We start from the raw sequence: 12,498 nt of genomic DNA on the forward strand, positions 1-12,498 counted from the left end.
CCTAGATTATTTACACAAACAATGTGGTTTACGCTGATCACCTGCTTTCCCCTGGGAGTCTGAAATTTTTGGAACATACCAAGCCAAAGCTGCTTATACCGCCAGCTTTAAATAAAAACTCAGGTCACTGAGTCACCAGTGAGCTTCCCTGGCAGACAACATTTCACACGGGTCGCCACAACTTATTGAGGGAGGCGTTAAGAGTGTCCTGTGCGACTCCACTGGGACAGGACTCAGGAGTCCGTGCCTGCATTCTTTCAGACTGTATTCCATGTGCCTGCTCCCTTTGCTGATTTTGCTTTGTATTCTTTCATCGTACTATAAGCCACAGCTGAAAGCACATCTATATGCTGGGTCTTGTGAGTCTTCCTAGTGAATCATCCAAAAGGAGGATGGTCGTGGAGACCTCCAACACGACATTATTTTCAACAAGCTTACTGGGAATGGAAGCGACAAGTGGAAAACAAAATTTCGCGTTTATGGCCTAAAGCTGAAGGAAACGTTACGGAAAGACAGTGGGAGAAGAAGATGGGATGGGGGACATATCCATCTTTTTAAAAAATAGCAACTGAGTCTCGGCCCCGTGGCTAACGCCTGTCATCCCAGCACTTTGGGAGGCTGAGGCGGGAGGATAACTTGAGCCAAAGAGTTCAAGACAGCCTAAGCAACACAGTGAGACCTTGCCTCTAAAAAATATTAGCCAGATGTGGTGGCACACGCCACCAGTCCCAGATAGGCTGAGGCTTCAGTGAGCCGTGATCATGCCACTGCACTCCAGTCTGGGCAACAGAGTGAGATCTTAACTTAAAAAAGAAAAAAAAAAATGAGGTTATATAAAATGTATTGAATGGTTTATTTTTTTACTCAACTGTTCTTTTTTTTTTTTGAGTTGGAGTCTCACTCTGTCGCCCAGACTGGAGTGCAGTGGCTGCTCCCGGCCACCGCAGCCTCCACCTGCTGGGCTCCGGCGATCCTTCCGCCTCAGCCTTCCGAGTAGCCGGAATTACAGGCGTGTGCTACCACGCCCAGCTGATTTTTTGATTTATTGTAGAGATGAGGTCTCACTGTCCAGGCGGGTCTCGAACCCGCGGGCTCGGGCAATCCACTCACCTCAGCCTCTCAAAGGCACGGGATTACAGGCTGAGCCACCGAGCCCGGCTTCAACTATTCTACTTAGGAAAAAAGGCTTTAATTCATAAAGTGAAGGAATTAAACAAAGAAACTGTGGATGCTCAATCTGCCTGAAGAGGGCTCATTAACAGTTATAAAGAGCACCCTTTCACAGCGAGTTTTATTTTACCCAGAGATCAAGAATAGTTCCTTCTAGAGCATAATTAATCTTTCTATTCCACCTCAGAACCAAGAGTAGTAAGTTTTTAAGACTAAGTGTTCAGTAACTATTTAAATGAATGAATTAGTACAACTTCATGAATAGCATTAAAAGTAAAAAAAAAACAAAACGCTGCAGAGCATGATTTACATTTGCCATTTCCAGTCCTAATAAACCAAAATTGCATCTGACCAAAGCATTCAGTACTACTCAGTAATATTTTCAGTAAGAACGAATACAGTGATATGTTCCTCTATTCCCTTTTAATATTTAAAACCACCCTACAAAGTAGTAGAGCAAACATATGATTATTAAGTAACGTCATACAAAACATGCTAGCACATCAATAAATAACGGCTGTCTCTGATCTTTAGAAAGAGACATTATAGTTGCTTTACTAATGCTAAAACCACTTTTGGAAATCCTCCTTTAAAACTGTCTTTTATCCCAGGGCATCTTTTAGAAAGAGCAAATCAAAGCTGAGCACCATCCATGTGAATGAAGGGTTCTGTCATACACCTGGAAGGGCTATGAGAATCCTAAAAGAGTTAGCTCCCCACAAGTAGTGTATAATCTAGTACACAAAAATATGTACATGAAGGGAACATATGAAAACTGTTCTCTAGTTAATAATTAAAACAGCAGAAGAAGATGGCTCATAGAGCAGGACAAAAGTAGTTGCCAAGGGATCAGACAGCAATGGTTACAATCACAGAGAGGCCGAAGACAGGAGGAAGGCTACCTGGGGGTCATAAGAACAAGTGGCCATGGGGGGCATCTGTGGCATGAAACAATCTTCAGCAAAAGTGATGTTTTAATATCTTTAATAAGGAGAATGGAACAAGAAAAACCCATATTTACTATGTGAAAATTAATATGCTAGATACTTTACATTAATTTTAATTCTGACAAAAGCTTATGAGGTAGGAATTCCACAGATTAGGAAACTGATGCTTCATCATGTTTAATTCCAGGCCCTAACCTAACAAAAAATATAACACTGTCTTAGGGTAAAAGCTAGGACATGACTATTAAATAATGAGGCCAACTTTCCTACAAGGTTCACTTTGAAAAGTATTTATAAGCCTCAAATTTATGTTCATAGAGGATGGGTGGGGTGGTTCACTCCTGTAATCATACCACACTGGGAAGCCAAGGTGAGAGGATTGCTTGAGCCCAGAAGTTCGAGGCCAGCCTAGGCAACACGGTGAGACCTCATCTCTACGGAAATAAAAAAAATTAGCTGCACATGGTAGTGTGCACCTCTAGTTCCAGCTACTTGAGAGGCTGAGCCAGAAGGATTGTCTGAACCCTGAAGGTCAAGGCTGCGGTGAGCTGTGATCGTACCACTGCCCAGCAGCCTGGGTGACAAGATGAGATCCTGACTCAAATAATAATAATAATCATTATTATTATTATTATTATTTCATAGGAAAGAGGAGGCTTAAGGTTAAATCATTATATTAGTTTTATAGATTTTTTTAAATGTTAAAATCACTTTTATTAGTTCTGTGACAATTCTAAAAACAAAACCCAGAAATGTACTCACTCTGTATAGCCAATAATAATATTATTCCCTGGGGGGATGAAATTTAAATGCAAAAGTAAGAGCAAGGGTCTCCTGCTATTATTTATTTATGATAACGTTAGCATCTAGGATAAATTTTAACATTTTTTATTACAAAAAAAGTGAATGTCACCTGAGCACAGGGGCTCATGACTGTAATCCCAGCACTCTGGAAGGCCAAGGCAGGAGGACTGTTTAAGCCTAGGAGTTTGAGACCAGCCTACACAATATAGTGTGGCCTTTCTAAAAAAAAATCTAAAAAATTAGCCAGGCATGGTAGCATGTACCTGTAGTCCCACCTACTCAGGAGGCTAAAGCAGAAGGATCACCTGAGACCTGGAGGTTGAGGCTTCAATGGGCCATGATCATGCCATTGCACTCCATCCTGGATGACAGAGTGACACCCTGACTCAAAAAAAAAAAAAAAAAAAAAAGGGCATGAATGTGATCATATCTCCAAGGGTCTTCTATTGCAATAATTATATTATAATGTTCCTGGGACTATAAGTTTTCTCCAAGTACCCAGAATTTATGCCACCACTAAAAACAGAGCATCCTACTGAAGTCATCAAAGATTTGAGCACCTTCTATTCACACAGCATTGCACCTTATCAGGTATCACTACTTTAAAACTCAAATACAGAAACACTGCTATGTTCCTGTAGTGAACTGGCTGATGTCACGTAATGAAAACAAGATTGGGGCCTTATTTTGGCAATGAGATATGGGACTTTGGACAGGTCAGTCACCTCTCTGAATTCCCACTGTTGTCAATCATAAACAAAAAGGCTTTTCGACATGAAACATTCTGCTTACTAATTTATTAAATTGACTTTTTTTAAAAAGTCATGAGAGTTTTCATAATTTGTAAATTCCCAGCTGCATTTTTAAGTTAGAATTAATCCAAAATAGAAATGCATTCTATCCTTGCTCAAAAAAATAAATCTAATCTTTAAAAAAAATTATTATTACATAATCATCAGTACAGCTATTCTTAAAACACTTCAACAGGTATTTTAAGGTTTGTTGAAAAGGTCAGTCTTAGCCATAAAGTAACTATTAATTTCGGAGAGAGAGAGATTCAAAGAGGAATGAACTGTACAATCAGAAAAGCTTGGATCTGAGGTCCTGGAAGAGGAAATGATGACATCTGTCTCAAAGGCTATTGTGTGCATTAAGTGCCCATACCATATCTCATGCAATGCATGACATCTAATGCAATGTGTGATACAAGCACATTTTAACAAGTACAAGCTTTTAAAAGCCAACACTTTCAAAGTCAATTCATCATCTTCTTTATCATTAAAGGCTCTAATATTAAGTACATTTTTAAGAATATTAGAAGCAATGCAAAGATTGCTTCATTGAAAAACTTCACTGTGTTTTTATTATTCCACATCAGGCAATCTCAATGGAGGGTGAAAACACCCCATCCCTGAGGAGCCACTGTAAAGTGGTTCCTAGAGCTGGAGAGAAAAAACTTACTACTTCTACATACAAAGCATAAAGACAGGCCAGGCGTGGTGGCTCACGTCTGTAATCCCAGCACTTTGGAAGGCCAAGGTGAAAGGACTGCCCAAGCCCAGGGGTTCAAGACCCACCTGGGCAACTTGGCGAGACCTCATCTCTACAATAAATCAAAAAATTAGCTGGGCGTGATGGTGCACGCCTGTAGTTCCAGTTACTTGGAAGGCTGAGGTGGAAGAATTGCCTGAACCCAGCAGGTCGAGGCTGCAGTGGCCGTGAGCATGCCATTGCACTCCAGCCTGGGCAACAGAGTAAAACACTGACTCCAAAAAAAAGGGCATAAAGACATGCATATAGTACATAAATAGATATATAGTTATATACAGATACATAGTATATCTATACTACTAAAATTTCATAGGAAGCAATTAGGGAGAAATGCCTTTAAAAGCTTCTTAGGGAAGAGATAATGAAAAATAGGAGATAGAGAAACACTGCTGTATTATATAAGGATACACTGGAATTACCAATTCTCCAAATCATTACCAGATCTTTTAATGAAAATAAATCAAAATTTAGTTGATTATAACTAACTTTAAGAGCTTTCCTTCAAGGCCTTGTCTTGTACCAATATTCAAAAACAAAATTAAAAAAAATAATAGTTTTGACCTCTTTTCTATCTGCAGATGGCTGCGTAAGAAAAACAACCCAAAAAGAAAAGCTGAAATCTAAGATCAAGATCATTCAAATCAGTTTAAAAGTCGCCTAAAGTAAAAAAAAAAAAAAAAAAAAAAAAAACAGATAAGAAATTTAGCATCTCACAAACATGGCACTTCAGTTTCTCAGGAGCTGAGAGAAGAAGGTAGTTCATTGAAAACACAGATTGGGGTGGTGGAGGGGTGTTACACACTATCAAAAACGGATGCATTTCTGGCTCACTCTGACAACTCTGAATGACCTTGTGATAAGTCTGTGCAAGGGCAGGGAGAAAGTGCCACCAGTTGCCTGAAACCGAAGAAGCCAGTACCAAGTTGTAAGGCCTGAAGCATTTAAGCGGCCTCTGAGGAATAACAGGATAGAACAATAGGTCACACAACCCACAGAGATCTCTCCCTCCCTTCCTTTTGTTCTTCTTTTCAGTCTACACAAGAACACCACATTCATTACACTGTGCCCCCTCCAACTGAAAGTGGTAAGACTGTTAAGTGTTACAGGACCTTCATCTGTCACTGGACTAGGTTTCTTTTGCTCCGCTCACCAGGGCATGAACTCTAGGAGCAAGCCAGGTGTCCTGCCCATCCATGGACTGCCTGTCGATCAGAAGTGACAAATACTGCTTAGCATCAACCACTTCTTGTGTAGCTCTTGCCTTTCCACATACGGTAACAGGCAGAGGCCAGGTTTTTACTTGGCTGCTTTTGGCAAGCCCAGAGTTTTACACAACTTTTACTCCAACATCTCCATGGCACACAATGCTAGGAATGTAACCGAGTACCTCATTTCAAAATGCATTTTTAAAGGTTTTTTTTGTCCTTCTCTCTCTCTCCTAAAATGCAGCCTTGAGACATGCTTGAGAGATTTCTTTCCTCCTTTTTCCCACCAGACACTCCCCTGCATTGTGTTCACTTATCTAACTGTGTGCTTGTTTAGAAGTTTCAGGGGCTAATCTTGAAGCAAACCAAATGGCAGGATTCTCTCCTTCCTGCTCCCCTACATGGAGATTATCTCAAGCCTGTGGTTAATCTACAACTCTGAAATGGCGCCAGCCCATACACCAGATGGGGCAATAACTCAACACAGTCACAGGAACAAGTCACATGGACCAGCACCCATTGTTACTCCCATATGTCCTACTCAGTTTCCCTTTGTAAACCTCTGCATACAGCCCAAAGTTGAAATGATCTGTTGGAGGTGTGAGCCTGGCCATTTCCACAACCACTGGCTTTTGGAATAAAATCACTTTCCTTTCACTATCTCTTGTATCTTGAGTTTGACTTTGGGCTGTGTGTGTGTGTGTGTGTGTGTGTGTGTGTGTGTGTGTGTGTGTGTGTAAGCTTGCATTTAGTTACAGAAATATGGGACAGTGGAGGGTGCTCAATACAATCTGTCAACCAGCTCCCTGTGCCCTCACAGGAATCACATCCAATATCTTCCTGACCACCAAAGAATATGCCAGAATTATAATCACAAACATCTTAGACTTAAGACTAAAAGGAAGACTGCTCCAATTTGCTAAAAAACAAACTTTCTGTCTGTCCTTCAAGTTTCAGATCAAATCAGATCACTCAACAAGTTTACTTAGAACCCAGTGTTTGAAACTGTTAATACCTTCACAAGTATAATAAATTGGGAATCAAAGATCCAGATTCTAATCTCCCAGTGTCTAACTAGCAGTGCACTCCTGAGCAGAAAGTATCAATGTCTCTGAGATGGAATTCTGTACTTGTAGATAGGAGGAGGGTGACTTGTTTGCTATGGTTCTATTACAGCAGGGAGTTTCAAACTTGAGAGAGGGCACATCAGAATCCCCTAGAGGCTCCACCCCAGAGTTTCTGATGTAGCAATTTGGAATGACACCTGAGACCTTGCATTCTTGACAAGTTTTCAGATGCTTGCTCCAACTGCTGGTCCAATAACCACACCTGAGAATCCACTGCTTTAACACCGTCCTATGCCAGAGGAGCTGAGAAGAAGGATGGAGTACTGGAAAGAACACTGGATGAGCCAGAAGCTTGGTTGGATGCAGCTCTCCCACTCAGGGGTGGTGAAATGCATAAAGCACCATTACAAAGAACACCGGTTCATCCTTTCACATAAAACACCACATATTAAGTTTGTCTCTGTTCTCTCTGAGATGACCCAAGAAATATGTTGCCCAAAGCAACAACAAGCACAAATACTAAAAATGCATGAAATCCTTGGGTATAAGATGGTCTGTCACCTAGATAATCCAGGCCTAACTTTACAAAACGCTTGCCTCTACTACAGTTTTGACTTTTGAACTATATTAAATAGGCCATACGTGTAACAATTAAGTTAAACCAAGAGAAAAAGTATACCCTATAATTGAATCTAAATGGAAATTTAATCTACCAACATAACAAATTGATAAATCATACAGAGAAAATTATTTCGAGTAACTTCTGAATACAGCACTCTAACTGTAAATACTTAACAGATACATTTTAAGGACAAAAAGAACTTTAGAGAAATCTAAAACCTCATTTCATGTCCATTGTAAGTATTAATACAGTTACTGTAATTCTGAAATTATATGCTTACTGAAGGATAAAGCAAATAAGCAGATGCAATGTTTTATTAGGAATCAAGATTTCAGTATAGGAAAAAGATAAAGAATATAAGATATATAAGAAAGAATAAATTAAGGAAAAAACTCTGATTTTTGAAAAAATTATCTCCTAGCTTTGTCTACTGAAAGGACCTAGATGCAATAACATCTCAGTAGCAACGAGCACATTGAGCATCCTGATGGTGGTTTCTAAATACATTTTCCACTAAATGGAGCTAAGGCTCCTAAGAGGAAGGGTTTACCATGTTCCATTTTCTGACAAGAGAGCTTTCAAATAGCTACTTGGGCCAGAAATAAGGAGATACCCAAAAACCACATTGGGGACCACCCACTGGGGTCATGTCAAAGACTCTCATTGTCAAATTTGGTAAAATTTATTCATATGATAATAACAGTAACTGACATACAGCTGTAACTGATGGAAACACAAAATCACCCATTTCTATAGCCATATCCAGAGAAAAAGAGAAGGGAAGGAGTAGGTATGAAAGGAAATTCCCCCATAGACTGATGCTGACTAATAACACAGAAAATCATCATTTTGCATTAATTAACCCATGCAAGAATCATCACATGAATACTAAAATCATTAGTTCAAAGGTTGCTGGTAAACAAGAATATTCACATAGTGCCAAAGTATCACGATGGCGATTACTAACCAAGTACAAAACTAATAATGAACACTTAAGTGGAAAACTCTGGCAGTCACCTCTTTAATCAAGCAGTCCTACTTGGCTTCACTAACAGTGGGAGGCTATTAGAGGAGTGGGCTTCACTCAGAATTGATGTACCCCCTGATGTGATGCAACATGAAGTCCCTAATACCACCAGTAAGGTATGCTTGCCAAAAAGTATTGAACCTGTATCTAACTAAGCCACTCCATCTAAATTTACAGGAAATATGAGGGGGGGGAAAGCCAAGTTAAAGCATAACATGAGGAAACGATCAAATTCCTAATGTGGGATATTTTTACAAAACAGCTGCCTGGACTCTTCCAAAAGTAAATTTCTTTGGGGGTGGGGGATGGGGGGACGGACCAGAGGCAGGAAAGTACACAACAACTTCACCAGCTTAAAAATGAGTCGAGATAAGATAATCAACTATAATGCACAAACCTGGATTTGACTATGATTTTTAAAACAGCTATGAAAACGATGGCACAGTCAAAGATATCTGAATGTAGACTGAACACTAGGTAAAATTCTGGAATTACTGATTCTCTTAGGTGGTACTATGATTATGTCAAAGACTGTCTTTAAGAGCAGTATGCTCAAGTATTTATAAGTGAAGTGTCATGGTGGCACCCACAATAACGTTCAACAACAAGTAAACACAAAATCTTAACTGTTGAATGTAAGTGCTCATTCTTTCAACATTTCTGTATGTATGAACATTTTCATGATAAACATTAAGTTTATTTTTGAAATACAAAATAAAATTCTGTTCCTGGAGACAAAACTTATTCAAAAAGTTTATGAACCACAAGTTAAGCATCACTGGTCTAATTGATTTACCTTTTTACTTTCTAGAGTGTTAATTCAAAGTAACGGGACAACCCAAAACTGCAAGAAGCAAACTGTCAGGTCCTATGCATAGCAGTTTAGTATACATAATACAAGTTTGAGATAAAGACACAAAGACTGAAATGAAGGAGCTATCAAGAATTTAAATCACCAATTCAAGTATGAGAGAGAGAGAGAGAAAGCGAGCTATCTGAACAATGAAATCTGAATTCTCAGTTTTATTGAGAGAGAGAGAGAGAAAGCGAGCTATCTGAATAATGAAATCTGAATTCTCAGTTTTATTTTCCAGATTCACCTATTTAAGTAAATCACGTGAAGTGGGTCCACATTTTGGCATCCCCTGCAGTCGACTCCAGAGCTGGATTCTTTCAGGCTGCCAACAGCCACAGCTCACAGAGAAGAGCCAGTCAACTTGCTGCACCTGCTGCCCTTCTTGCCTTAGGAGCATGAAGATGAGTAGCCTGGCAACGGCCTCTCAGTTCCACTTAAAATTTTACCTAAATCTCACAAGTCTGTGATTGTTTTCAAGAACAAGTTATCTGCACCTTTTTGCTTCCGAGACGAAACTGAGTGGAAGTAAAAAACCACACAGAATCCTCTCTCAAGAGCCCTTTCCAACGGCCCCTCCTGCTGGAGTTGGAACTAGAAGCATCAGCTGAAAAGGCCTCTCACTCAGCCCATTCCCAACTGCGTCCAGCAAGGCCAAGGCCTACAACTGGAGCCTAAGGCCCTATGTTGGGAGCGTAGGCAAGGGCAAGGTTTTCAGGCTGCCATCTGTATGTGGTCCTCTATCCACAAGCAACACTTACTCTGGTTGTGCCCCAAGCTATAGCAGAGGTCACTGCTTGAAAACAGCACAAGAAACATTACTAGGAGACCAATAAGGTTGATTGGTTTTGTATTATTTTTGAAGACTCACCATCTGGTTTTCATTTTACCTGAATACATGCATTAACTACATGTAAGGGAGTCTTGACAATACTTACATCATGCATTTATCCAACATGATTTTTCAGACAAGAAAATACCTTTAGTATAACAATTCAACAAAAGCACCTATAACATGTATCGGTATCTATTTTATAGCTACACTCACAGAAACATGACTGCAGGGAAATACAGCCAAGCACCAACAATAGTTATTGTAACATGATGGGAGCATAAAGATTTAACTTCTTCATTATATTTTCCTATATTTTACACTTTTTTTAAAGTGACCATGTATTACACACTTAAAATCAGAGCCAGACTTTGATGAAGAAGGTCTCTACAGAGGAGACAAACCTCACCTAGATTCCACTAAAGATGTGAGTGTGAGAGTACCCTGTCTGGCCACAACAGCTGTCAGGGGAAGAAGCGGCACAGGCTGAGTGGTACTACGAGGATGAACTCTCAGTTCGTGAAATTCCAAAAGATTACCTTTAAAATGGTGCCTGCAAGTTTGCCAGTAAACAAGTCAGCAAGTGTGTTAACAAATATGCAAAGACCATATGGCAACACCATTTCCCAACACAGCACTGGCAAGAGGCAGAGCACTGGAAATAAGACTTTGGTGGGAAAGTGTTACTAATCATTCCATTCACAGAGAAAACACTTCATCAATAATTCAACTACTATACTGAAATTACAATAAGCAAAAATTTACTGCTCCTTCACTGCTCCTTAAAATAATTTTAAAATACTTAACTAGAAAGCATCCAGTTTCCCACTGACTTGTACACCAAGACAGGATAACTATAGTACAACAGAACAGTCTATCACAGTATGCTCATGAGAATCTCTTAGTCGTTCAAAACTAACAAATGGCATTTTTTTTTCATTTTTAAAGTCTCGTTATCCTCTTTGACAGAGAGAAGAGAGCAGTCACCTCATAAAATATCACATCTTCAAATATTTATGTAAGGTTCCATCAGTGGTTCTGTGGTCCAGAGATGACGTTTTCTAATTCTTACTAACAAATACCCATACTGGAGATGACCATGTTGTCAGAGACCAAGCAGAGAGCAGGGCAGAGGAGGAGATCTCAGTCTCTGGATAACATACTTGAGATCGATTTGTTTCAACTTTATCTTCCTCGATAGACCCCAGATTTGAGGAAATTATAGCTTGATTTAAAGTTACCCTAAATCCCCAAGGCTGCTGATTAACTCTTTCTAGAATCTGCAACATAATACTGAATTCTCTTCATAATTAGGCAAGTCAGAAGCATGCATGAGCAAAAAGTAAGAGTTCAGACAAAAATAATATAAAATAAAATGGATTTAGTTCATCGTAACCTATGACTATTTATAAAGAAGTTAAACATGTACTCAAGCATATACATACATGCACACACAGGCACACATACACTTTTTGTCTGGGTCAAGTTCTCATAAAAGTTGCACATAAAGCTTTCCCATAGAATGCTGTACAGTAAATCCTCAGCGGCCATTTCAAGTACTATTTTTTGCTACTAAATTTTGCCAACAATCTGCTCAACATTCTAGCAGATGTTTCTGTTTTCAAACCTCTGGGAACTTGGCTGGATCTGTTTTCTTTCCTCATGTTAAAAATAAAAGAAATGGCACAAATGTGGCCTAACACCCTAGAGACACTTTTCCCCACTCTACACCCCTCAATCTCCCTATTCATGTGACCTCCATGATCCCTTTTCGAATTTTTCTCTTTTCCATTAGAGAAGATGTTTCCAATTATGGTCCATTATGCTGCCAAGAATGACATCACTCAGAGAGAGTGAGTGTGTGTGTGTGTGTGTGTGTGTGTGTGTGTGTGTGTGTGTGTGTGTGTGTGTGTGTGTGTGTGTGTTTTTTAAGAAAATGCTACTGCTTCTTAGTTACTTGAAGACCATCTGCAACAATTTAAGTCAACTAGTCTGCTGGACCTATGTCACAGGAGAGTAATTTGTTCAAGTGATCAGATTCTCCAAACAGAATAATATTCTACATTGTTGGTGAGAGGATTCTTGTCTTTTATCTAACAATTTATTTAAAAATGTGGGACCCAACCTTACCTCAGTGACATCCATAACTTTGATGGCTGCCAACTGACCCGTTTTAACATGTCGACCCTGAAAAACAGAGAAAATATCAATCAGCACCAATATTCTATACAATCAATAGAACAAAATAGTTGAAGTTTCCAACAAATCATATCTCTTCTACACTTATCTCTTATTAACCAAAAGTGATGATGAAATAGTTCTGTGGTTTCCAACAGAATATAGCTTATAATACCAATGAGCCAAACTTAATAAACAAGACAATCAATAAAATGAGTTTTGATAAACCATCAATTAATTCT

At 39.3% G+C, this 12,498-nt stretch overlaps 1 protein-coding gene across 3 annotated transcripts in view; it reads right to left on the reverse strand.

Moving 5' to 3' along the window:
- Positions 1 to 12,268, reverse strand: part of MAP4K4 (mitogen-activated protein kinase kinase kinase kinase 4) — a 111,712-nt gene extending 99,444 nt beyond the window's left edge. For all 3 annotated transcript variants that reach the window (XM_021711178.1, XM_021711177.1, XM_021711176.1), the window contains exon 1: positions 12,209 to 12,268. In XM_021711178.1, coding sequence (XP_021566853.1) covers positions 12,209 to 12,223 — 15 coding nt within the window. In that variant the 5' untranslated portion in view covers positions 12,224 to 12,268. The remainder of the gene's footprint in view (positions 1 to 12,208) is intronic.
- Between the last annotated feature and the right edge of the window lie 230 nt (positions 12,269 to 12,498).

This window comes from Carlito syrichta, unplaced genomic scaffold (assembly GCF_000164805.1).
Source record: "Carlito syrichta isolate Samal-C Ts95f unplaced genomic scaffold, Tarsius_syrichta-2.0.1 Scaffold301896, whole genome shotgun sequence".
Classification (NCBI taxonomy): Eukaryota; Metazoa; Chordata; class Mammalia; order Primates; family Tarsiidae; genus Carlito; species Carlito syrichta.